General features: G+C 39.1%; 1 protein-coding gene across 5 annotated transcripts in view; it reads left to right on the top strand.

Annotated features, from left to right (window-relative positions):
• Positions 1-27,992, top strand: part of SIL1 (SIL1 nucleotide exchange factor) — a 212,244-nt gene that overhangs the window by 142,828 nt on the left and 41,424 nt on the right. For all 5 annotated transcript variants that reach the window (XM_035014245.1, XM_035014244.1, XM_035014246.1 and 2 more), the window contains one exon: positions 3,311-3,432. In XM_035014245.1, coding sequence (XP_034870136.1) covers positions 3,311-3,432 — 122 coding nt within the window. The remainder of the gene's footprint in view (positions 1-3,310; positions 3,433-27,992) is intronic.

Raw genomic sequence — 27,992 nt, 5'->3', positions numbered from 1 at the left:
GGGTAAACACTTTCTTCGACATCACCTAACTCAGTCCCAGGTCAGACCAGGAACCGGTTCCCTGGTGAGGCCAAACTTGCTCTCTTCGGCAGAAGAGTCATAAACGTTCTGAGTCATTGGCCTTTGGATTGGAAGTACAAGGTCCTTGCTTTGGGCTGGTATGTCAGGCTATCATGCAACAGGTTGAGTTGTGATTTCATGGGGGAATTAAAGAAAACACAGCTTAACCTTTAATTCTAGTTGTGAAGGGGAATTCAGGTAATTTAGTGCTAGCATTGTGGAAGATAGGACTTCTGTTGCCAGGAACTTCACCAGTCCACTGCTGTTCTCGACTCACTGAATAGAAGCTTTGAGGAGCCATGGGGTTCAAAGACCCAAACTAAATCTGACCAAGGATTCCTCACAGCCATATTGGAATTCATACATTTCTATATTTTTATAAAGATTAATTTTTTTAGAGAGAGCATGCACGTGCATGTGGGAGGGGTGAGAGGCAGAGGGAGAGAGCATCTCAAGCGCACTCCTCGCTGAGCACAGAGCCTGATGTGGGGCTCGCTCCCACAACCCTGAGATCATGACCTGAGCTGATACCAAAAGTCAGACGCTTAATCGACAGAGCCATCCAGGCGCCCCAGCCATATTGGAATTATTAAACAGGATCTATGAAAAGCAAAACCTCGAACCGTTTGGAAAACGGTTGTGAATTACTTATGAGGTGTAGCTTCTGTCTGTCCCATGTACCCTAGGGCAGTGTGTTTGCCTTTCTTCAAATGTCTCCTCAATTATTTAATATAGTTTCTCCCTTTGTCTATTTCCTGTTCTCTGATTGTCTGGCCAGTGCTCTGGTTCTCTCTTTTCCTCTGGAGTGTTAGCACAGTTCCTACTATGTCCTTCCCCATGTGCTCCCTCCCTCTGCCTTGAGTTTCTGTCTACCTGTCTCACCCCATCCTGAAGGCAGCCTGGGGAAAGCTGTGGCCCCAGACCTAGATGTGGAGCTGCAGACCTGGGACCTGATCATGCCTTCTCCTGTGTGATGCTGAGCAGGGCCCAGATTTTGGACCTTGATCTTCTGAGTGTACAGTGGGCAGAATGACTCTTTTCTTCCTCATCTTCAGTGAAATAACAAATGAGAAAACATATTGAAAAGGTTGAGGTGCTTATGTAAATGTTAGAATTTATAACATCCTGAATTGTCTTTGTAGTAATAAAGACAAACTACATCTGCAACAGAACCTCTATGACTTTGTGTTGCTTTGGGGCTGTTAGACTGGCAGCCACTCCATTAGGAACTCCTACCAGCTTTGACAAGTAGCCACCCCAGACACTGAATGACAGGACTCTGAGCCATGGCTTTGTTATCCAGAAAACTTGGAAGGGGGGAGAATCAAAAAGAGGCAGTGAGTTCTTAGATTTTAGAACTAGAGTGTGTGAGGGCGCCTGGGTGGCTCAGTCGTTAAGCGTCTGCCTTGGGCTCAGGTCATGATCCCGGGGTCCTGGGATCGAGTCCCACATCTGGCTCCTTGCTCAGCAGGAAGCCTGCTTCTCCCTCTCCCACTCCCCCTGCTTGTGTTCCCTCTCTCGCTGTCTCTCTCTCTGTCAAATAAATAAAATCTTAAAAAAAAACAAAAACAAAAACTAGAGTACGTGAGAAAGGAAGGCTTATGAAGTATTATTTGTACTTACATCAGCCAAACACCCCGCTCTGAGTCTCCCTAGTTGGCTGGCCTATGGTCCAGTAATAACTCCTCTTCGTAAGGACAGATTGAGGAAGAAAAATCCCAGCCCTGACTTGGGGGCCCTTATGGCAGAGCAGACTCCACACTTGTTTCAGGACCCTGGATTGGCCATCTCTTTAGGTCTCTGGTATCAGGGACCCATCCATTTTGTTGGCACAGATGCCGCGGGTTGCCTTTTTTACTCACCGTGGAGTTTATTTCAGTAACGTTTTTTTCTGATCATATTTGTTCATTGGTTTAACAGTTACTTATTGAGCACCTAAGTATACACTCAGCATTGTTCTAATCACTGGATCTGCAGCAATGGTCAGGCAGAAAAAAACCCTGTTCTTATGGAGATTATATCAGAATATATAAAAATGATCTTCTAAGTGGTGAAAACAGTCTAGGTCTACCCAGGAAAAGGCAGAGTCAAAGTCCTTCAAACTCAATTTCTCTCTTAGAGTCTTTGTCTAGTTTGGAAGGACACAGTCAGGTAGGAAACAGAAGCATCTGGAGGAAAAAGGTGTTGGGCTAGCTTCCTGCATTTTCCTGATGATTTGTAGAGTGGGATCAGACTGTGGGCAAGAGGCAGTCTTTGTAGCAACAAAGGTATTTCCAAGGGAGATTGTAGTTACTACATGGAGAAAATAGGATCCAGTGACCTTTCTTTTTTTTAATATTTTATTTATTTATTTTGACAGAGAGAGACAGTGAGAGAGGGAACACAAGCAGGGGGAGTGGGAGAGGGAGAAGCAGGCTTCCCGTCGAGCAGGGAGCCCGATGCCGGGGCTCGATCCCAGGACCCTGGGATCATGACCTGAGCCGAAGGCAGACGCCCAACGAATGAGCCACCCAGGCACCCCTCCAGTGACCTTTCTGAACAAGTTGGGTTTTCTTGTTCCAGGATACTAAGGAAGCCTGGGGACTGAGATTCCCTATCGAATAAAAGGGAAATAGTCTAGACTTGGGGCTTTGGACCTTAAAGGGTAGCCTAGACCAGTGCCATTTGATAGAATTTTATTTGATTATGGAAATGTTATGCACTATCCAATAATAGCTACTAGCCAGTAACACAGGCCTAGAGTACAGCCTTTGAGGGAGAGACTTCTGTGCAGATTTTATCACACTTGTCCTCAGAATCAGTCAGCCTTAGACTGTATGAAGTGAGGAAGAGAGAGGACTTCTTTTTTTGTAAGTGTCTGCTGCTTCCATTACTTGTACTGGGACTGGACATGAACAGGAAGCATGGCACCATTTAGTAGTCCTGATGATGCCAGATCTTTGTGTTAACAGCTTGTACATTAGGAGCAAGCTTTGTGATTTGTTATGGTTATAGCATTTTCCAGGATATATTTGGCAAAAGTAATAGCTAGGTGCCATTTCAGCCATTTCCCACACAGGTGCTCATAAATCATGTTAGATGAATTCGGAAATCTCAAATTTAAGAATTTGTTATTACAGATCTTTTCTAGTTGGTCACAATGGCCACCACCATTGCTTTTTACTTGACTTTTTAGGTTTTTTTGAATACTCACCAAAAAAAGGCAGTAAGAAGGGCTCTTCTTTCCTTGATGGCTGTACCTTTGTTGCAGATGGATAATGCGCAGGACCTGCTTTCCTTTGGCGGCCTTCAAGTGGTGATCAATGGGCTGAACAGCACAGAGCCCCTGGTGAAGGAGTATGCTGCGTTTGTGCTGGGGGCTGCCTTTTCCAGGTAAGCAGCATGGATGGACATCCCATTGGCCAGGATTGTTAGGGCCCTTCAGGTGAAGTCTAGCTTTATTTTTGGCCCGATTGGCCTGGAAGAAGGTTACACTTGAACTCTTGCACATCCCTATACACATTTCATTGTAATCCTAGTGAAACTAGGGTAAGAATTTGATTCTGCCCTTATTCCAAGTAGATAAGAATTTTCACCATGTTGTTACCATGTGTGACTCTCTGTTCCCTCTCATCTTACAGACATATAATAATGTATTTTAGGTCACATTCTCTGTTGCATTCAAAGCTAATAAAAAGTTAGACCACCCATGGCTGGTTGAGTGGAAGGGAATGAACTCTAAGAGTTGATCCTTTTGCAATGAAACTACATCTGGTGATGAATAAATGTTGAACCTGACTGAGGAGGGCCTTTTGGGGGGAATATGCCTTCTCCTTATTGTCTGGTACCAATCAACATGCATTCAGGTTATTGTACTCTTTGGGTTGGGATTTGTTTAAATTTCAGTTAGTCTGGCTTATGCTAGAAGAGTGATAAGGCAAGAGGAATGGGGACACAGCATCTCTTAAGAGTGGATGCAGAAAGATGTGTGGGCACCACATCATAACACTAAAAAAGTCAAGATGTCTTCAAGCTGCAGTTGGTCCATTGGAGCCACAGTTCCTTCCATTTTTGAAAATCTGTTCTTAGGACTATTTGTGCTTCTAAAAGAGGAACCAGTATTCTGATTCTTGGTGCAAAGGCATGGGTAGTAGCTATTAGGGGTTGCTCTGCTAGGGTGCAGGGATTAAGATGTTGCAGGAGAAAGGCTATTGTAAACATTTCTGCCATTGTAGGCTCATTTTTGAAAAGATTTCCTTTGCCTTTCATCCTTGCTTATTGTTATTAACCAGAATCTCAGACTGATGTCTCCTCACTGTGAAAGGCTGCTGGGTCTTTTCTTAGTAAATTGAGGGGCAGAGCTGGTAAGGCTGGAAGAATTGTTTCCTGAGGGAAGCTGAGCACCCTGCAGGACCTGCTTAGACCTTCAAGCCCTGGTTCTCCTGTGGTTGTATTTTTGACAGTGTAGGCTTTGGCTTCCAGGGCACTCTGCCTCCCTTGGTCTCACCTACCAGACCCAGACAGTCTCTCAGGAAGCCCAAGGAGATGTTTGCGTGTGCCTCTACTGGAAGGGTGGAGAATCTGAGTTTGTCATAGGTCGCTGTGATTTCAGCCCTAGAGAGAAGTCCAGGGTCTTATCCTTACAGCTTCAGAGGCTTGAGAACTTATGGAAGCTCACTTTTTGTTTCTCAAGCCATGAAATAACTAAATCAAACATTATTAACCTCTCTCCCCAAACTCTTTTTGGAATTCTTTCCTATAATCCCAAGTACCTTCTTTCCACTTTCAATATGAGCAAATTATCCTACATGTCCCTTGCCACTGCTTCTGGAAACACATTTCTTGGGGGAAACTGTGTAACATCTTGTGTCACATCTTATTTAAAGAAGACTAAGTAACTTGAGAAGCATGCATTAGGCCTGTGTAGCAGGCCATAACTCACCCAGGGGTGTGCCAGTATGTGGTGTTATTAAGACTTATCCGTGGTTGTTTTAGCATGAGACCATGTTAACATTTATGTAGCATCACTAAAATTTAAATAGAGATAAATATAAAATATTGCAACTTAGTGTTTTGGTGGCAAGCAAACTGCTATATTCAAAATGTTCTAGCTGGGCTTTTCATGGCCCACTGGAGGGCAGTTACAGTGATGGCATGGTATGGCGCCAGAGCTTTTGGAAGCCAAAAGCAGGCTCCCTAAACATCATGAAAATGTCAGTGTTTTATGCAAAGAGGAACTTGGTGCAAGGTAACTCTTTCTATGCAGAAAAGCAGGCTTCAGTGCTCTAGTCTCATATTCATTATTGACTCCTAATGTCCTAAGTGTTGGTTTGGCAGCTCCCTACACACACGCACACACACACACACTGTGTGTGTGTGTGCGTGTGTGATTGGATGAAGTTGCTCTTTGTCACGAGGGCATTCAAGGGAAGTGAGCATGGTGGAATCATGGAGTCCCAGCGTTTGGGGGTGTTATTTAGATACCATTTCTTCTAGTTTTCTGCTAATGGGTAGGAATACTGCTCATTCAGTCCAGGTGTTTGAGTATGTGGGAGGATGAGACAGACCACTGCCCCAAGAGTCAGAAAATCCAGGTTCAAGTCTAGTGTCTGTTATTTACTGACGGTTTACCCATGGACAAGTGATTTTACCTTTCTAAGCCTCACCTTTTCATCTGTTAACTAAAAGCAATGATAGCCGTTTTCTGCATTTCATAAGGTTGAATGAATATGAAGTAACATAATATACAGGTCCCATGGAAAAGCTTATAAAGCACCTGTCAGTGATAAGTGGTATAACATCATCATGCTCACATTGTGTCCTTTTTACTGTAAGTTTTCAGTATAAGGCAATTTTTACTTCTTATGTTTTCACAGTACAAAGCTTTATCTTCCTGATTTTCTTTTCTGCGTATGTTCTACCGCATACATCTCTCCGTGCTAATCTTGATGCTTCATGAGAGTGTTTATTTGCCTACTTGGGTTAATTGCTTAATAAAGCCTCCACACACAATTCTGTGGATAAAGAGATATCTTGCCTGGTGTTAACCGTGAAGCAATTATTCCAAGATCAAGAAGAAAGAGTTGACATAAATGTAATTGACGTGACCACTGAATGTTACATGGTTCCTGAAATAGTCTGTTCCCTTATTTAAATATTATTCACACTAATTTAGGGGTCACCAACACTCATTTTCTGCTGTTTGTTGCCTTTGTATAAGGCAGGTCACGCTCTTGCATAAGAAGATAATCGGAGATAGGGAGATAAGGGTCTGATGCCTTTGGCAGCTTCATCTTTTCATGGTTTCTTTCTTTTCTTCCCTGCTTTCCCATCTCACTGCCCCTTCCCCCCATCCTCCATGTCGCCCCTCTTGCCTTCTCTCTCTCTCCATTCCACCTCCTTTCTTATTCTTCAAGTCACTTATTTTCACTGGTCTTTCCCTAACCTGATACCATCTCATGAGGGCACCCGTGTGTATCTGTCTACAGTCTGACCTACCAGGAGTTTTGGAGTCCCAGACAAGTCATTGTGCTTCTGTGTGTGAGAAGTCTCACAAAGGCCTTGTGAATTTCAGAGGCCATGCAGCCTTCTGTAATCTGGTTTTGGTTTTATTTCTCAAAGTAAGAAGTATTTTGGCTTCTCTGCCAAACTACTAGCTGCCTACTTTTGTTTATCTCTTATCTCCCTATATGTAGCCTTTACCATTTAACTGTCAGGAGTTAAATTATCAAGAAACTGACGTGCTTGCCCCAGGGAACCCTGGCTTTTGCTGTTCTCATGCCCCTGTCTCCATCATTTTTCATGTTTTATATCCATCTTTAGTAACTCACATTCTGATCTGCATATGTATGCATTATTATGCAATAAAATGGGATTGTAGGTTCTCACTGAATGCAGTACTTTTGTTTGAATGTCCACAGTTTGCAGGGGTCATGGACCTGTGCCTGGTACAAAAAAGGATGTACATGTGCCATCAGTCATACTGCAGTTCTGTTTTGTTGGATCCCTGGAATAGGATTCTGTTCTAGCCTCTCCTCTTGGAATCTGCCTTGGAACCTCCTTAGCAGATTTTGTGTTAGTTATATCTCTTTATAAAATGAATGTCTCCCCCACTCCCAACCCTGCACCCCCTTATCCCACGCTTTGTTGGCTCTCTGGTTTCCTCGGTTATACTCATCCCACTGAAGTTTTACCAGCTCATTTTTAAAAAAGATTTTATTTATTTGACAGAGAGCACAAGCTGGGGGAGCAGCAGGCAGGGGGAGAAGGAGAAGCAGGCTCCCCACTGAGCAGGGAGCCCAGTGTGGGACTTGATCCCTGGTCCCCGGGATCATGACCTGAGCTGAAGTCAGACGCTTAACTGACTGAGCCATCCATGTGCCCCTTACCAATTCATTTTTAACCATTGGGCCAGTGTCCTATCGCCGACTTCCATCTCCTTCTGTTGGCCTCTAATTTCCAGATTTCTTCCCTGCCGTCCTTAGTGAATTTTAGTGCTCTCCTCCTTCTTGATGGCTTTTGTTGAGTTTGCTGGGCATTAACATTCTCACCTGTATTGACTTTTATCTTTATGTCTATTATCCGCTAGATATTTTGAAATTCATTACCCATTTTTGTCAATATCTCATGTTCGCTGACCACCTCCGTATTCATTTTCATCTCTCCTATCAAATCTGGTTTTTAGCCTTATTGTGACCTTCAGCCTCTGCACATCTTCCTGTTTTCCCCTTCCATTAGTGCTCCTCACCTTTTTCCCTCTCTCTAGGCTCCTTCCTCTTTGCCCACAATGTTCTCAGTTACCCACTGACCCCTTCCCACCATTACCTTACCATTGCCTCCAACATGACAACCTATATTTTCCTTCCCTTCCAAAGTCCTCCAAAGAGTAGACAAAAAGGGATCCAAGTAAGTGCACATGACCATTATGTTCCTGCTGTTCTTAAAATTTTCAAGAGTATTTTGGAATCATTAACATCTCTGTAGCAGTCAACAATGTCGACCAATACTTTCCTTTGAAAACTTTACTTCTTGGGGTGCCTGGCTGGCTCAGTCAGTGCAGCATGCGACTCTTGGGTTATGGGTTCGAGCCCCACAATGGGTGTAGAGAATACTTAAAATCTTTAAAAAAAAAAAAAAAAGGCAGAAGAAGAAACCTTACTCCTTGGCTGCCATGTGATTGTGGTCCCTTGGTTCTTGTATCTCTGGAATTAATTATTCCCTCTTCCTTGCCTTTTACGGCAATGTCTCCTAATTATAGCTGTTCACCAAGATTTTTTCTGGCATTTTGCCTTTTCTCTCCCAGTGGTTCTGTCTGTTCCTGTGGTTTCGAATCCTGCCTCATTGTGGGTGATTCCAATATCTATGTTGAAGTCCAGCTTTTCCTCTCAAGTCGTGTCCTCCATTTCTACCAGACTGTCTGACTACACCTCAAACTCAAGGAGAAGAAAGTGGAATTAATTTTTGTCTCTCTCACAAACCAGGTTTTTCCTCCCACATTCTCTTATCTATTCTTGGCAGTATGATTGTCGTAGTTACCCAGGCTTGAAACTTTTGAGGGATATTTGAGTCGTCTTTATCCCATTTTAGTTATTTAGTTGGTGAATGAATCTTTTGGATTTTTATTTTCACTATTGTGTCTACTAAAAACTATTTGCCTTTTTAAAAATCTGTTTTAAGGAACCTTGATATTGTAAGGATAGCAACATGTTCAGGGAGGGGGTTCACTCTCCCAGTGCTAGGAAATGAATAATCTGAACCAAGAACAATAATCTCATTCTTTGTGGATGTAGATTGATTTAGCGATGGGCATGTGACCCAGTTCTGACTAAAGAGATGTTTCCTGAGAAGGCTTCTGGAAAGCTTTTTTTGCTTTCTTACAAAAAGAAAGATAGTAAGGAGATCCTGCCCACACCTTCATGCCTTGATTGCAGTTGTCTTGGAGTCATAGCAGCTGGCTTAGACCAGTGAGGTGAGAAGCACAAGACAAAAAGCCAACATGCTGAGGAACATAAACAATAGAGGGGAAAAGACAGAAGGAGACTAGGTCCTTTATGATAATAGTTTAGCCACTATTCTGATTTAGGAACCAGCTACTTCCAGACTTTGGTTGTGAGAGATAAACAACTTTGTTTTTTAGAAATCACTGGTAGTCTTTGTTCTGTTAGTTGTATTTGAACATATTCATATTAATAAAATTTCTGAACTGTGTCATATCTTAAATTCCTCTTACATTTTCTTTGCTTCTTCACAGCATTCATCTCAATTTGCAATTACATCTTTGTTTGATTACCTGTTTATTTTTACTTATTTGTTTGTTTGTTTATTTAATTTTCTGGGAGGTTGGGGAGAGGCAGAGGGAAAGGGAGAGAGAGAATCTCAAGCAGGCTCCACGCCCAGCAGAAAGCCCGATGCAGGGCTTGATCTCACAACCGCAAGATCATGACCTGAGCTGAAATCATCAGATGCTTAACTGACTGAACTACCCAGGCGCCCCTACCTGTTAATTTTTGATAACCTTAGACTGTATGAGAAAAATAGGATTTGTTTTCTATCTTCATCTTGTTGTCTCCCTAGTATATAGTACAGAGCCTTGCATTGAAAGCTAGGAAATAATGAATGAAGAAATAAAAGAATAAGTTCATACCTAGGAAATGAAGAGTTCTCCAGATTGTTATGGGGGCGGAGTGGTGAGTGCTGTTACGATTAATGATGTAATGATGGATGATTCAGATACCATTCCTTGACCCTTTAAAATCTACTAAATTGTGGAAATAAGTGTGAGCCCCCCACCCCTGGCTGAAGGCCCAGAAAATTGAAGGTTAGAGATTAGGATGAGGTCAGGCGTTGGAGATGCCAGCATTTGATAGAAATCCAGATCCGACCCCCTAGGACTAGTTCTGACCTCTTGACTCTAGAAGCTAGTTGTTCACACTCCTTCTGTGGCAGGGGAGGTGTTCAAACCATTTTATATCTGATAAATTGTTTAGCATATTAGCCAAAATTGGCCTGGGGAAGTTGGAGAGCTGTAGCTCTTAAAGCTGCATTCAAAGTCTCATACCTTTTTTCAAATGGCATTAATGACAAGTGGAAAATGAGCCGTAAGCCTGACCAGCCAGCTGCAGAAACCAAGACTACATTCTGGTGAGGGAGGCACCACTTTGCTTAATGAACTTGTCCTTCAGTATTTCTTTTGAATCTATCTCTGTGATGTGCCCCAGACTCCCCCACATCCTCTTGTGTGGCTGCCGTCAAATTTTTTCATTTATTGACTACCTCCTTCTTAATTTGTTCCTTGCACAACTCCAGCCCACAAAGTTCTATCTTTTCAACTTTATTAGTGTTTGTTGTCTGGACTCCTAAACTGATTCTTAAATACATCTAATTATTCTCTGTGTATGCCAGTTCTTTGCTTTTCCCTAATAAATTGAAAGCTTCTTGAGATTGGAAACTGGTTCCCAATTCTGTGGCATCCACAGAACTTTACAGAGGGTATGTTTTAGAATGTTTCAGGGTACAAACTAAATGGCCTAACATAAAAACTGAAACCACCAAAAATCGGTGGGAGGAATGAAGCTGCTAACAGCAGGGAAGCTTTTTCTTTTCTCTTCTGTTTTGTTTCATTTTTCTTCCAATGAATCTATGTTATATTTGTAATTAAAACTTAAATGGTAAGTAACAAAACAGAACTGGGGAACTTCTGTATCTAGCAAGTGGTGGTTTACCTTTCCCAAGGAACATTCTTGGTTCAGAATACCAGAAGATGCTGGATTAAATATTTAAACCTTTCCTTAAATGCTCAATTCACCTAACAAACTATAGGGCCACTGTTTTGCCTAACTAAAGGGGGAAATTAATAACATCATAGTCAATGTGGTGGCCCTGCAAGAAAGTGAGAGAAGTCCTGAAGATAAATATAATGGAAAGCACAAATCCCAAGAGATAGAGAAAAGTGAAACTTAGAACTGTCCTGGGGACACTGCCATTCCCTAGTGGCCAAGAGCTTTTGGTTTCATGGCTCCTTAAGCTGGGGGACGGGGGCCAGAGCGTACATCCCATGAAAAGGAGAATCAGAAAAACGAAAATCTTCTACTCAAAAGGAGATATTAAGGCAATTTGGCTTTGAATAGAAGGGAAAAAAATTCCCCAGAAAATTCTTCACCCAAGCCAGCCCTAGAGTGCGTTTAGGCTGGAAATCATATTCCTTTTATGGCCTGAAAATAGTCAAGCTGTGAATTTAGTCTAAAATGGTCTCAATAAATAATGAACTGGAAAAAATGTTTGCAACTTATAGATACAGCATTAATACTCATAATATTTATAAAGAGCACCTAAAAATAGAGAATAAACACAACTAATAACCTATAGAAAATGGGCTAGACACACACTGTTCACAGAATAAAAAAAGTGTAAATGGTTTAATCATGTGAAAAAATGCTCACTCATAAGAAGAAAAAAAAAAACAAAACTACACCGAGGTACTATTTGTCATCTATCAGATTGGCAGAAATCCAAAAGTTGATGGCATACTTTTTTTGTGAAGTTGTCGGGAAACAGGCTCTCAAGCATTGCTGGTGGAGTTCCACCAAAATGGTACAGTCCTTATCGAAAGAAATTGGACAGTACCTAGCAAAATTGTATATATTTTTCTCCCCTTGAAATGATACTTCTACACCCAGAATTCTACCTCTAAAATACATTGGTAAAAATATGAAAAGATATGTGTGTTGAAGGTTATTCATTATAGCACTGTTTATAATAGCAAAAGATGAGAATGTCCCTCAGTAGGAAACTGATGAATGAATTGTATAACTTATTTCATGGACTACTACATGGTCATAGAAAAAAGATCGAATAATATTTCTATATAATACAGACTATTTCTACTGTGACATATTCTAGGTTATATTAAATGAGAAAAAGCAGGTCAAGTATGAATAACTGCAATTAATCATGTGTATATGATATGCTTGTATTTTTAAAAAATGAATAGAAGGTTATAGGGAGAGGGACTTTATAATTATGTATATATTTTATATAGTCTAAAAACTCAAAATGTAACAATCAAGAGCTAAATGAAACAGATGGATATATCCACAGAATTGGTGGCATAATCACATAGGTATTTTGTAGGATTTTACAGCCCAATAATTTCTACATCTCTATTTGGATATATCCTAAAGACAAAAAAAGCCTGCAAAACTTCAGACATCTTACTGTTGATGAAAGTGTTGGTGTTGTTATTCTGAGACTGAATTGTGGGATAAAGCAGATGAATAATTATGCTGGTTTCTCTGAGAAGCAAGATTTTCAACACGACAGAAGGGAAATACTAATGTAAAATTGGAGATTGTGTAAAATCCCCGTTACTCCTGACTTTGAATTGGAAGTACTAGTAAGAACTCATGATGAATTTTTTCCTTAAAAAGTGTATTTGGGGGATGGGAGGCTCTGTCCACTGAAAGGATCTAGATAAAAAATAAACCCAATAATAATGAGCAACTCTTACTCTAGATTATATTTTCTAAATACCATTTCTGTCTAAAATTGCATTTGCCACTAAAAGCAACTATGATTTCTTGGAGAAATTGCTGATCTCAAGTCTGTAGTACGACGTGTACAAAATGATAGTGAATATCTTGTCATAATAGAAAGCAAGGAAGCTCTCAAAGACTGGTAGGATCTTGTGTGAAAGACTCAGAAGTCATTGTGAAATAGTTTCCATTGGCTATAGATGGGACACTTTGAGTTTCAAGAAAGATAATAACTGCAATGACTTGAAGCAAATTAAATATATTTAAATCCCCAAGTTCATCATGATACTTAAAAAAAAAAAAAAGTTAAACCCATCTCATTAGTCTTTGGAGAGTACCAGGTAGGGAAACCAATTCATAATGAAAAGTACCAAATAAATAGAAACAGTAAAGCATTTATCCTACCTTTCCATATGAACTGAACCTTAATGCACTCAAATAGTTGATGAGGGGAAGTTGATCTTTATAGAGAAATTCTAGCTAAAAAAGGAAGAATGATGCAATTAAAATATCACCATTTAGAACCTTTTTAAAAAAAATATTTATTTATTTGATAGAGAGCACAAGCAGAGGGAACAGCAGGCAGAGGGAGAGGGAGAAGGGGGGCTCGATCCCAGGACCAGGGATCATGACCTGAGCCGAAGGCAGACGTTTAACCGACTGAGCCACCCAGGCGCCCCTATGACTTCATAGTTTTTTTTTTTTAAGATTTTATTTATTTATTTGACAGAGAGAGACACAGCGAGAGAGGGAACACAGGTAGGGGGAGTGGGAGAGGGAGAAGCAGGCTTCCCGCGGAGCAGGGAGCCCGATGCGGGTCTCAGTCCCAGGACCCCGGGATCATGACCTGAGCCGAAGGCAGACGCTTAACCGACTGAGCCACCCAGGCGCCCCAACTTCATAGTTTTAAAAGCTGAGTTATAGGGCCCTGGGTGGCTCAGTCGTTAAGCATCTGCCTTCGGCTCAGGTCATGATCTCGGGGTCCTAGGATCGAGTCCCGCATCGGGCTCCCTGCTCCTTGGGAGCCTGCTTCTCCCTCTGCCTCTCTCTGTCTCTAATGAATAAATAAATAAAATCTTTAAAAAAATAAAAATAAAATAAATAAAAGCTGAGTTATGGGTCTAGGGAAGATTATTATACTATTCTCTCTCTCTACTTGAGTATATTTGAAAATTTACATAAGAGAAAGTTTTTAAAGAATGTTCCAAGTTGTTAGAATTTACAGGTTACTAGTAGCGCCATATATAAATCCTCTTTGGAGGAACACATCTTAAATCCAGGCCTAAAAGCATCTCCACAAAGAAAAGAACTCCAATGATGAAGAGCTCATAATCAAAATATCACAAAGCAGTCCAAAAAATAAGACATCATCTGTGAAAGACAACAGAAGCAACATAATCAGACCAGAGAAACTATAGATAATAAAATTCTGAGGGTACAGAATATAAAGTAGTTCTTTTAATACGTTCAAAGAGATAAAAGATTTTATCAGAAGTACGAGTAAAGAGAGGCGCCTGGCTGGCTCATTTGGTTAAGTGTCTGTCTTCAGCTCAGGTCATGATCCCAGGGTCCTGGGATCGAGCCCTGTGTCAGGTTCCCTGCTCAGCAGGAGTCTCCTTCTCCCTCTCCCTCTACTGCTCCCCCTGCTTGTGCTCTCTCTCTCTCTGTCAAATGAAATCTTAAAATAAAAAAAGTATGAGTAAAGAATAGTACACTATCAAAAATGACAATGTCCAGGAAGATTTGGAAAAGATCCAAATGGGCCTTCTAGAAGTGGAAAATAAGAATAATTGCAATTAAAAATTCAGTATTGCTAAGGCAAACAACTGGTCAGACACAGCTGAGGAATAATTAAGCAAACTGGAATACAGAATTGAAGAAATCACCCCAAGTGCAGCATGGAGAGACAGAAATGGAAAAAGGAAAAAGAGGTTAAGAAGAGTAGAACAAAAAGTTTAACATGAGTTCCAGAAGGATAAAGAGAACAGGGGAGAGGCTATAATAAAAGAGGTTTGGTTGATACTTTTCCAAAATTGACAAAAGACATGAATTCTAATTCAAGAAGCCTACTGAATCTCAAGCAGGATGGTTAAGAAAACAGTGTTTTCTAGTAACATAGTGCAACTGTGGAAAGGTGGGGTTATAAAAGCAATTGGAGAAAAGACAGATTTGCTGCAAAGTACTAGGCGTGGCTCTTGGCAGAAAGGAGGGGACACAGTTTTGTTTGTAATATTCTTAGCCTAGTTGCTTGGCCTGAAAGTTAGGCTCTGATGTTCTTTTCATCAGCTGTGCACAGTAGTTTCCACCATGATTCCATTGCCTATGACATTCCTTTCTTGGTTCTATATGCATTCCATTAACATTGGATTTAAAGAAGAATCCACCAGGCTCCCCAAAGTTAAGGGTTCTTATGGTCTGCCACATTTCTCATTAAGTGCCTGTTGATGGGCTGAAGTTATTGAAAAGAGGATAATTCAGCTTTTTGAGGAGAGTGGAACTATAGTCTGGTAAAGAGGCAGCCAGAATGAGATTTAAAAATTATTTCATTCCGGGGCGCCTGGGTGGCTCAGTCGGTTAAGCGTCTGCCTTGGGCTCAGGTCATGATCCTGGGGTCCTGGGATTGAGCCCCGCATCAGGCTCCCTGCTTAGCAGGGAGCCTGCTTCTCCCTCTCCCCCTGCTGCTCCCCCCTGCTTGTGCTCTCTCTCTCTCTGTGTCAAATAAATAAATAAAATCTTTAAAAAAATTATTTCATTCCTACTTATTTCTTATCAGGCCTCAGTTTCTTTTTTTCATTTTTTTCCTGTTTCTATTTTTTTTTTTTTAAGATTTTATTTATTTATTTGACAGAGAGAGACACAGCGAGAGAGGGAACACAAGCAGGGGGAGTGGGAGGGGGAGAAGCAGGCCTCCCCCGAGCAGGGAGCCCGATGCGGGGCACGATCCCAGGACCCCGGGATCATGACCCGAGCTGAAGGCAGACACTTAACCATGTGAGCCACCCAGGTGTCCCTGTGTTTCTATTTTTTTAAAGAGTTGCTGGTTTTGTAGAAAATATACTTGCTTGCTGAAAACATATAAGTTACATAGAAGAGATTGATTTCTACCATGACAGTATGAGGTTTGCTAACCCACTCCCCAGTGAAACGGGTGAAAATTACTTTAAAAAATTTTGTTTTTAAGTCTCTGGAAATGGTCCTAAGGGCAGACAGCAAAAAAAGAAACTTCTACTCAAGAAAATCTATGTAAATTCACTAAGAAAGATGAAAGTTTGTATTATTTGAACCAAGACATTTCTCTTTGTCCCCACTTGTCTACTCCAAACCACTGCAGTTTAGAACCCCTCTACAACTCCCTCTACCTCCAGTTCCAGTTGGCCTTTCTTTCTGGAAGGAGCAGAACTTTAGCATTTCCCATTCTGCCCTGAGCTTCCTGTTGCTGAAGCTAAGCTGTGGAAGAGTCCATTTTCCCCACCCATCCCCTGCTTGTGGAATGGAGGCTCTAACATGGTTGTGGAGCACAGAGAACGCTAGGACTGTCATCACCCTCACCCTGGCTCATGAGGTGGTGATACCATGCTGGGAGAAGTAAGCTGGGGGGACCTCAGCCTGCTGTCCCCCAACTCACTAAGCACTCAATTCCTAGAGTGGAGGTGTCACTCGAAGCTTGTCATTGTCACCACGTCCAGCTCCAGAGCCCTGGCTCAGAGATTTTGCCTGGGGAGAAGCAAGGCCATAAAAGAGATAGCTCTCAATCCCTTCCCAGTGGAACTGACTTCATTTGCAAGAGTGTGCAGAAGTTCAAACAGAAGGACAATCTCATGAACATTGAAGGTTGTAGTGAAAGGCGACTAGGAGAAGATTGATGGAATTAGCAAAGCTACAGCCTAGCCTGTGGGCTGGCTAGTTTTCAGGAGGGAGTAAAACATTTGGGAAGTAGCTTTCCTGGGATCAGAGCTAACTTCAAACAGGGACCTCAGAAACTATTCCTTCAAAGGGGCTGTAAGTTGATTGGATTAGTTTGTAGAACAATTCATACAGCAGCATATCGTTCAAACAATAGAGGTCTTTACATTTTAGATATTAGCCTTTTTGTGTTAAAAATACTCTTTTCCAAGTTTGTCATTTTTCTTTTAGCCTTACTATATGGAAGTGAAAAACGTCTACTTAGACAAAATTGTTAATCTATTTCATGGTTCCTGTTTTTAATGACATACTAACTAAAGCCTTTTCTAACCAAGAGTATATAAATGTTTTTTTCTTCATATTATTTTAAAAATATGAGCTATTTCAGACATAAAAGGAGTCCAGAACATCTTAAACTCACTACTCAAATTTAATAAACGAAAAAGTGGTTTATTAGCCTCAGATTTTTTTAAAGAATGAAATGTTAAATACAGTAGAAAACCCTTTCATAATTCTTTCTAATTGTATTTCCCTTTCTTTCCCAGAGGTGACTATTGTGCTGAATTTTACATGTATCTTATCTATTTGTCATGCTTTATCATATGTCTGTCTTCATAGTAAGTGTGTATATACATTTATATTACTTTTGGGCAATCTAGTGAGTATAAAATGGTATTTTGTTCTTAATTCATTCTTCCCTGACTACTCTAGAGGTTGAGTACTTTTTCCTCCCGTAATTGGAATCATATTGTACATACTGCTTAGAAATAACTCCTTCTACCCTCCCTCCCTTTTTTTGGTTGAGTACATTTTTTTGTATGTTTCTGTCCTCTCAGGACTGCCACATTTTTAAATTACTTCTTCCTTTGCCCATTTTTCCATTGAATCTTTTGTTTATTGATTAGTGGGTATTTTAAAATATTTTCGTATGATCCAGGTACTTAAATATGTATATTTTCATTAAAATTAGTCTGCATACAAATCTTTTGTCAGTCATATGCATAACAAATATTTTCTAGTATGTGGCTGGTTGTTTAACATTGCTCAATATTGCCTTTTGGTATGGATATTTTAAAATATTTTTGTAAAGTCAGAATTACCACTTTTTGTATACAGTTGGTTCTGTTTATGTTTGAAGAAACTCTTCCTTGGTTTGAGGCTATAAAGATATTCTTTATTGTATTACAGTCTCAGAATATAAAGTATTGACACTTAGTTTTTATTCTAAAATTTACTTTTTTTGACCCTATGATACATAGATTTAATTTTAGTTTTTACCGTGTGGCCAACTAGTTGTTATGGCACCATGTAGGGAGTAGTCTGTCTTCTCCCCAGGGAATTATAAAGGGTTTTCTACCATGTATCAAGTTCCCTTATTTGTCTGAGTTTGTATTCTGTTCCATTGGTCTCTTTTTCTATCCTTGAACCAATCTCATGGTATTTCAATTACAATAGCTTTATATGCCTCTGTATCAGGTAAAACAAATCCTTTTTTCTTATTCTTTAAAATTGCCTTGGATATTTTTGGCCCTTTACTCTTTTTTTTTTTTTAAGATTTTATTTATTTATTTGAGAGAGAGAATGAGATAGAGCATGAGAGGGGGGAGGGTCAGAGGGAGAAGCAGACTCCCTGCTGAGCAGGGAGCCCGATGCGGGACTCAATCCCAGGACTCCAGGATCATGACCTGAGCCGAAGGCAGTCGCTTAACCAACTGAGCCACCCAGGCACCTGGCCCTTTACTCTTCCGTGTGGATTTTAGGCACACTTTGTCCAGGTCAACAAAAACTCTGGATATTTCCAGATTTGTAATACATTTACAGATTCATTTGTGAGAATTAATATACTTTAAAAATTGTCTTCCCATCTATGAATATGTCATATCTTTCCACTTAGATGTTTTAAAATCTTTTAACCAAGCTTCATAATTTTTCCCTGTGTAGTTTTTGAATCTCTTGTTATTCTCAAGTATCTTACAACATTTGTTATTACAAATAGGGTCATTTTCAAGTTTTCATCTTCTAATTTGTTGTTGCTGGTGTATGATTTTCTGTTTAATGAACTTACTGAAGTCTTATTACTTTTAATGCTTGGTGTTTTTTCTTGGATGTACTTAGTAGATGATAACACCTAAAAATAATTTTCTTTCTTTCCCTTCTTTATCCCTCATTTGTCCTTATTGCATTGTTTAGCACCTTTAGTATAATGTTCATTGAAATACTAATAATAGGTATTCCTGTCCTATTTCTGTCTTCAAAGGGAATGATTCTCATATTTTACCAATAAATATTACTATAGGTTTTTAATAGACTAAAAATTCTCTTCTGGGGCGCCTGGGTAGCTCAGTTGGTTAAGCATCCGACTCAGTTTTTGCTCAGGTCATGATCTCAGGGTTGTGAGATCGAGCCCTTTGTCAGGCTCTGCACTGAATATAGAGTCTGCTAAAGTTGCTCTCTCCCTCTCCCTCTGCCCCTCCCCACCTAGTTCTCTGTCTCTCTCCAAATAAATAAATCTTTAAAATAAAATTCTCTTCTTAGTTTGCTGAGTTCTTTTATTTATTTTTGTATTTTTTTTAAAGATTTTATTTATTTGACAGAGAGAGACACAGCGAGAGAGGGAACACAAGCAGGGGGGAGTGGGAGAGGGAGAAGCAGGCTTCCCGCTGAGCAGGGAGCCCGATGCAGGGCTCCATCCCAGGACCCTGGGATCATGACCTGAGCCGAAGGCAGACGCCTAATGACTGAGCCACCCAGGCGGCCCCACTGAGTTTTTTTTTTTAAATCATGAATTGGGGAGCACTACATCAAAAACTAATGATGTAATGTATGGTGATTAACATAACATAATAAAAAATATATATAAAAATATAAAAAATCATGAATTGGTATTAGATTTTGATAATTTTTTGTATCTATGAGGTGATTACATGATTTTGTTCTTGTTAATTTGCTGTTATGATGAATTGCATTAGGAGATTTTCTAATGTTCTACTTGGCTCTGATGTATTATATTTAATATTTTGTTGGATTTAGTTAATTTTTAGAATTTTTTAGTCTGATTTTAAGTGATATTGGCCGTTTGATTTTTTTGTCATACTATTCTTGTATGGTTTTGTATAAAGGTTGTAGTGGTGTCATAAAAGGATTTGGAGTGCTTTCCTTCTCTTTATAATGTCTGGAACATCTTATGTAAAATGGGATTGTCAGTTCCATAAAGGCTAGATGAAGCTCAACTGTAAAACCATCTGCACTTGGCACTTTTTTGGTGGGTAGATTTAAGATCTTTCTCTTATTCAGTTTTATTAATATTTAAGTGTCTTTAGATTTTATATCTCTACTTGAGTCATTTTTGGTAATCTTTCATCTCTAAAGTATTTTTTCATTTAATTTTTCAAATTTATTCACAAAGTTGTGTGAAGTATTATCTTGGATTTTTTTTTTTTTAAGATTTTTATTTATTTGACAGAGAGAGACACAGCAAGAGACGGAACACAAGCAGGGGGAGTGGGAGAGGGAAAGGAGGCTTCCCGCGGAGCAGGGAGTCTGATGTGGGGCTTGATCCCAGGATCCTGGGATCATGACCCGAGCTGAAGGCAGACACTAAACGACTGAGCCACCCAGGTGCCCCATTATCTCGGATTTTTAAATTTTCTTCTGTACTGCATGTATATTTATGTCCCCCTTTTCATTCTTAATATTATTTATCTGTGTTTTTACTTGGCCAGTCTGGCAAGAGGTTTATCTTCTATTAATCTTTTGGTTTAATTTATCTTTTTCCCCACTTTGTTCTGGATTTAATTTATTTCTGTCATTAACTATTATTTTCATTTATATATTCTCTGTGGGTTCATTCTTTTTTTTTAACTTTTCAAGTTGTTTTTGTATTTGAAAATAAATGTAAGGGTTTAGTTTTCTGTGATAACATTTTAGTTAAATATTTCATAATTTATATCATAATTGGGTTTTTTTGATCCATTATTTATTTAGAAATGTGGTTTGAGCCTGGGTGGCTCAGTCATTAAGCGTCTGCCTTCGGCTCAGGTTATGATCCCAGGATCCTGGGATCGAGTCCCGCGTTGGGCTCCCTGCTCCGCAGGAAGCCTGCTTCTCCCTCACCCACTCCCCCTGCTTGTGTTCCCTCTCTTGCTGTTTCTCTCTCTCTGTCAAAATAAATAAATAAAATCTTAAAGAAGAAATGTGGTTTGAACTTCTCAAATTCAGTGTCTCCTGTCCTGTATGTATGCATGTATGTACGTACCTATGCATTTTGCTTTGTAGGCAAAGAATGTGGGCCGAATGATAACGATTCTTTAGTATTTGCTGGGAATTCCTTTTTTGCTTGTCAGGTGGTTCAGTTTGGTAAGTGCCCTGTAAGTGTTTCTGAAGAAAGAGTGTTTTTTATTTGCTGGATACATGGATAGATATATATAGATAAAGATACTGCTTTGCATATTTGTGTATGTGAATTCAGTTTTTTATAAGGTGTTCATGCCTTCTATTTTCTTATTAATTTGTGGCCAGCCTTGCTTTCCTTTCTGAGATATTAGTAATAAAATCTTTCTGTGATTATGTATTTCTGTGTCTTCCTATAATCAATTTTTGCTTTATTTTGAGTTAAGGTTGTTAAATTTATACAGGTCGAGAATTCTTATACCCTCCCGGTTAATTGTGCCTTACATCCTCAAGTTATGATCATCTTGACCCCCAAGAAGTAATTTTTGCCTGAAGTGTATTTTGCCTGATATTAATAAATCTATCAGCTTTCTTTCTGTTAGCAGTTTTTGGTATATCTTTTTTTCAATTCCTTGTCTTTTGATCTTTCTCCCATTCTATTTTGAGTATTTCTTTTCTTCACACAGCATATAGCTTGATATTGTTTTATTAATCCAGTTAATTATCTTTGTTTCTTATTGGGTGAATTTAATCCACTCCCTTCTACTGTGATTTCTTAACATATTTGGATTAACTTCTGTCATCTGTTGCAGTAATTACCTTGAAATTTTTAACATGCTTGATTGGGCTGCTAAGGTGGAAAGTTTTCCCTCCTCTCAAGTAATATGAGCGTTCTAAGAGTGCTTTAAGTCCAATTTCTCTAGTCTTCATTTTCCATGATACTGTTGGCTAATATTTTGTTTCCAGCTTGTTTTTAACCAACTTCATAAATTAATTATTATTATAATCTTTGCTAATATTTTACAGTTCATGCTTGTTCCTATATACCTATATGTCTACTGATTTCTTTGCCCACATTTTCCCCCTGGCGTTCAAGTCTTTTTTTTTTTTTTTTTTTTTAAGATTTTATTTATTTGACAGAGCACAAGCAGGCAGAGTGGCAGGCAGAAGCAGGCTTCCAGCTGAGCAGAGAGCCCAACATGGGGCTTGACCCCAGGACCCTGGGATCATGACCTGAACTGAAGGCAGATGCTTAACTGACTGAGCCACCCAGGCGCCCTGGGGTTCAGCTCTTTAATCAATTCTCTGGGGCTGGTAAACTTTCTTAATTTTGCCTGATACTGTCATCATGTGCCTTTCTTGTAGAATGATAGTATATCTGGTAACCCTTCTGGCATCCGTTATTATTGATGAAAATGTCTTTTATGAGTCTAATAGTATTTTCCTCTGTAGGCAGTTTTCCCAGATTTTAAGGTTTTTCAGTTGTATTTGATTATCAGCAAGATTTACCATTATATGTCCAAGGATGATTTATTTTAATTTATCCTGTTTGGCTTTTAGTGTGCTAGTTCAAATTTTAGACTTCAATTATGAAAATTTCCTGGTTCATTACCATTACCTGGTTCATTGGCTCTCCCCCGTATTCTCTCTTCTCTTCTCCCTAAATTTCTATTAGAATTCTATTAGACCATGTGTTTTTAACATCTTTTAACTACTATTTCGTCTTTTCATCTCTTTCTCTCTTCTGAATATTTGTGGATGATTTCTTCCACTTTATTTTCAAATTACTGATTTTTTCCCTCAGTAGTGTTTAATGTGTTTATTACATCCATAAAGTTGGAATTTAAAGGGCTATACGGTTGACCCTTGAATAGCTTGGTGGTTAGGGGTTCTAACCCACCATGCATTCGAAAATCTACATTTAACTTCTGTTCTCCAAAAGCTTAACTACTAATACTTAATTGCTTAACTAATTTCACTGTTGACTGCAAGCCTTACTGATAAACTAAGCCTTACAGATAAATTTCACTGTTGACTAAAACATATTTCATATATGTATTTTATATATATGTTATATGTGAATATATATTATATATAAGAAAGTGTTATTAAGAAAATCATAAGGGAATTACATTTACAAAACTGTACTATAAAAAAATCCATTTATTCCAACCTCAAAAAAAAACTAGAACTAATAAATGAATTCGGTAGTCGTAGGAAACAAAATCAATGTACAGAAATCTTGCATTTCTATACACCAATAACGAAGCAGTGGAAAAAGAAATTAAGAAAACAATCGTATTTACAATCGTACCCCCAACAATAAGATTGCTAGGAATAAACCTAACCAAAGAGGTGAAAGACCAGTATTCTGAAAACTATAAAACACTGGTGAAAGAAAATGAAGATATAAAGAAACAGAAAAACATTACATGCTCGTGGATTGTAAAATTAAGTGTGAAAATATACTACCCAAAGAAATCTACGCATTTAGGGCAATCCCTATCAAAATACCAACAACGTTTTCACAGAATTAGAACAGTCAATCCTAGTATTTGCATAGAACCACAAAAGACCAAATAGCCAAAGTAATCTTGAAAAGAAACACAAAATTGGAGGCATCACAATCCCAGATTTTAACTTAGACTACAAAGCTGCAGTGCTCAAAACAGTATTGAGCTGGCACAAAGATAGACATATAGATCAGTGGAACAAAATAGAAAACCCAGAAAGAAAAGCCACAACTATATGGTCAAGTAATCTTTGAGAAAGCAGAGAAAGGATATCCAATGGGAAAAGGATAGTCTCTTCAAATCTGGACAGCAACATGCAAAAGAAAGAAACTGGATCACTTTATTACACCATATACAAAAATTCAAAATGGATGAAAGATCTAAATGTGAGACAGGAAACCATCAAAATCCTGGAAGAGAACACAGCCAGTAACCTTTTTGACATCAGCCATAGCAACTTTTTTTCTACTATGTCTCCTGAGGCAGGGGAAACAAGAAAAAAACTATTGTGACTACATCAAAATAACAAGCTTCTGCAACAGCAAAGGAAATTATCAACAAAACTAAATGATATCCTACTGAATGTGAGAAGATATCTGCAAGTGGCATATCCAATAAAAGGTTAGTATCCGAAATCTATGAAGAATTTAGCAAACCTAACACTCAAAAACCAAATAATCCAGTTAATAAATGGGCAGAAGACATGAATAAACAATTTTCCAAAGAAGACCTACAGATGGACAGCTGACACATGTGAAGATGTTCATCACTTACCATCAGAGAAATGCAAATCAAAACTACAATGAGGTATACCACACACTAGTCAGGATGGCTAAAATCAACAACACAAGAAACAACAGGTGTTGGTGAGGTTGTGGAGAAAAAGGAAGGCTTGTGCACTGTTGGTGGGAATGCAAACTTGTACAGCCACTGTGGAAAACAGTATGGAGTTTCCTCAAAAAGTTACCCTGCATTTCAGCAATTGCAGACTGGTTGTTTACCTAAAGAATACCAAAACACTAATTCAAAGGGATACACTCTCCCCTATATTTATAGCAGCATTATTTACAGTAGGCAAATTATGGAGGCAGCCTAGTGTCCATCAACTGATGAATGGATGAAGAGAGTGTGGTATATATGTACAGTGGAATATTACTCAGCCCTAAAAAAGAACGAAATCTTGCCATTTGTAACAACATGGATGGAGCTAGAGAGTATAACGCTAAGTGAAATAAGTCCATCAGATAAAGACAAATACCATATGATTTCTCTCATATGTGGAATTTAAGAAAAAAGCAAATGAGCCAAGGGGGAAAAAAGAGACAAACCAGGAAACAGACTCTTAAGTACAGAGAACAAACTGATGGTTACCAGAGTACATCCAAAAGTTTGGTAAGTAGTATTTTAAGCATTATTCGTTCACAGTATTTTTTTAAATTTCAATTATTTTTTCTTTTTTTAAAGATTTTATTTATGTATTTGACAGAGAGAGACACAGTGAGAGAGGGAACACAAGCAGGGGGAGTGGGAGAGGGAGAAGCAGGCTTCCTGATGGGCAGGGATCCTGATGTGGGGCTCGATCCCAGGACCCTGGGATCATGACCTGAGCCGAAGGCAGACGCTTAACGACTGAGCCACCCAGGCGCCCCGTCAATTATTTTTTCAATTCATTATATTTGTGTTTTCTTATTTTCCAAATATGAGAAGTTTCTAGTTATGTTTTTGTTATTGATGTGTAGCTTGTAGTCAGAGAAACACTTGTATGATTTTAGTCATTTGGAAATAGTTGAGACTTTATCTTTGTTTAGTATATGATCAGTTTATTTTATTTATTTGGGGGGAGGGGCAGAGGGAGAGAGAGAATCCCAAGCAGGCTTTATGTTCAGAAAACAGCCCGACATGGGGCTCAATTTCATGACCCTGAGATCATGACCTGAGCCGAAATCAAGAGTTGGACACTTAACTGACTGAGCCACCCAGGCACCCCAATATATATGATCAATTTTTATAAATATTCCACGTGTGCCTGTATAGAGATAGCCTCCCTGCCTTTCTTTTCTCCCCCTTTCCTTCCTCTTTCTCTCATCTATGATGATAATTGTTTTCCTTTAGCAAACTAAATACACCATTTCATTCTGCATCCTGTTGTTGATGTGGAGAAGTTAGCTATCAGTCACTTTTTGAAAAAGTCTTTTTTTACCCCTGTCTACTTTTAAGATTTTCTCTGATTTTCTGTACTTTTTCATGATGATGTGTTTAAGGGGCATGTGTGTGTTTAATTTCTTGCTTAGAGTTTGTTGGATTTATTCAATCTGTATTTGTGCCTTTCATCTGTTTGGTAACATTTTCAGCCATTATCCCTTCAGATATTCTCTGCCTCTTTTTCTTTGCTATGTTTTTGAGCTTCCAATTAAATATATGTTAGACCTTCTTAATCAGGTTTTTGTGTTTCTTTACATATTTTCCTTATTTCCCGTGTCCATGTCACATCTCTGCTGAAGCTTAGATCGTTTTGTGTAACTTATCTTCCAGTTTACTCATTTTCCCTTGTGCTGTGTCTAATCTGCTATTGAATCTGTCCATTAAATGCTCAATTACGGATTTGCAGTTATTTTGAGAAGTTTTATTTGCATCTTTCCAACTCTGATATATATCCCCCCCCTTTTTATGGTTGACTCTGCAATGCAGATATTTTAAAGGATGTCTTTTATTTACTTAATCATTGTGAATGTAATTCCAGATCTGTTTCTGCTAGTTTGCATTGATTATGCCTTGTTTTCTTATGTGCTTGGTTATTTTTGACTGTACTACTCATTGATTTTTAAAATTTGGGGCCTACAGAGGGTGTACTTTTCCAGAGAGGCTTTGGGTTTTCTTCTGCCAGGTGCCTGGAGATAATTAACTGTCTGGAACCATCTCAAGTCAGGTTTACAACTTGAGGCTTTCCAGTCTGCCCACAGGAGGTGAACCCAGATTGTAAAACCATATGAAGGCTACATTTTTGTTCCCAAAGAGTGGGTTGGTCTGAATAATCTAACTCCCCATTATTGGAAATGAGAGATGGGTATTCATTTTTTTAAAAATACCATGATGTACCCTAGTTAAACCATCTTATGGTTTTCAACAGCTTTTCAGTTTATTCTGTGTCTGCTTTTGACAGTAATCTTTTTGATATTTTATGATTATGCATGATCTTGGCATTTGGTGTGTATGTGTATGTGTTTCATCTATTTGTGTTTATCTATTTGTATATGTTAGATATGTCTGTATTAAGTATGTTACATTAATGTTAAGTATGTATACAGCAATTTGATTTTCACCAAGGTGGGTCTAAGAACAATTTATGGTGAATTGTATGCATTTTGCCATCTATTAAGTTGACCATGTGATAAACCTCTACTGTGACTTCTCTTTCTGTGAATTGTGTTTATATATTATTTAGTGGTGAATCATCCTTACAAATTTGTAATGAGTTTTCTTGTTCGTTGTATTAATTATTTATTGCTGCATAACAAATTACCACACATTCAGCTGTTTAAAGCAATGCACTATTATATAATTTTCCATGTATCAGAAGTCCAGCCATGACTTGGTGGTCCTATGCATTGCTCAGTAGCTGGGGTCCAATCTGAGCGTTGACTAGGGAAAACTCATGTGTAAACTAATGTGGCTGTTGACAGAATTCAGTTTTGTTCAGGTTGTTGTCAGATTAGTTTCTTGCTGGCTAGAGCCTGCTGCCCTCGGTTCTTTGGCACGTGGCCATCTCCATAAACAGCTTACAAAATAGCAGCTTGCTTCTCCAAGGCCAACAAAGGGGAGAGTTCTCCGCAAAGTAGGCATTTGAGTGTTACATAGTTGATCACATACACATAATCACGTATGTCCTGTCACCTTTGCTGTATTGTTTAGAAGGAAGTCATACACCTCCACTTAAGGGGAGGGAATTACACAAGGTTGTGTCTGGTTTTGGACTAGACCTTATGAATTGGCTGCAAGTGACAGAAAATGGCATAGATAAGGTAGACATTTATTCATCTCTTGTCTAAACATCATCTTCAGGTCAGCAGCCTAGGGCTGGTGTGGTGGCCTTTCTCCAGGTAGACACAGGATTCTTGAATTTTTCCCAGTCACATTATTATGCCATCCCTCAGGAGTTACCCTTTCCTCATCATCCAACATGGCCAGATATACATTCCAGAGAGCAGAGTGAAGGAAGGAACTAGAAGAGGAGGCAAATGACACTTAAAAGGTTTTTTTTGGAGGATCCTAAAAGCTGTCAAGTGGTGCTTCTGCTTATACTCCATTGGCAAAAATGTAGTATTTATACTTTATCTCCCTAGAAAAAACGTTGCTGCTGTGTAAGAATGGGAGAACAGATCATGAGGGACCACTATCAGTTTCTGCCACAGTTAGCTTTAAGCTAAAAAACAAACAAAAAAACCACCCCTGGAATAGTTAAGCATACAATTTTTTTTTTTTAGATTTTTAAAGATAATCTGAGAAAACACCAATGACTTGATTTCTCTTTTATAGAAGGGGCAGGACTTGAAGAGTACAATTATACCAGAGGGGACTGGACTGACCAGAAGCAGCTAAAGTGTAGATATGAGAAAGGTGGTTGTGGAAAAGGAGCCTGCCAGGGGGAGGGGCTTTACATATACCATCTCGTTTAATCCTTGTAGCAGTTCTTACTGTAACAGTATTCTGGCTTTAGAAAAGAAGGTACTTGCCCAAGGATACTCAGATAATTTATGGGACGCCTGTAAATTTCGTCGAAGAGTTAACAGACCCTCACAAAAAGCACCATCCCTCTAAGGGTCTTAAATGGGAACCCTAG

This window comes from Mirounga leonina, unplaced genomic scaffold (assembly GCF_011800145.1).
Source record: "Mirounga leonina isolate KUSES-001 unplaced genomic scaffold, KU_Mleo_1.0 Mir_168, whole genome shotgun sequence".
NCBI lineage: Eukaryota > Metazoa > Chordata > Mammalia > Carnivora > Phocidae > Mirounga > Mirounga leonina.
This window is presented reverse-complemented; position numbering and strand designations above follow the sequence as displayed.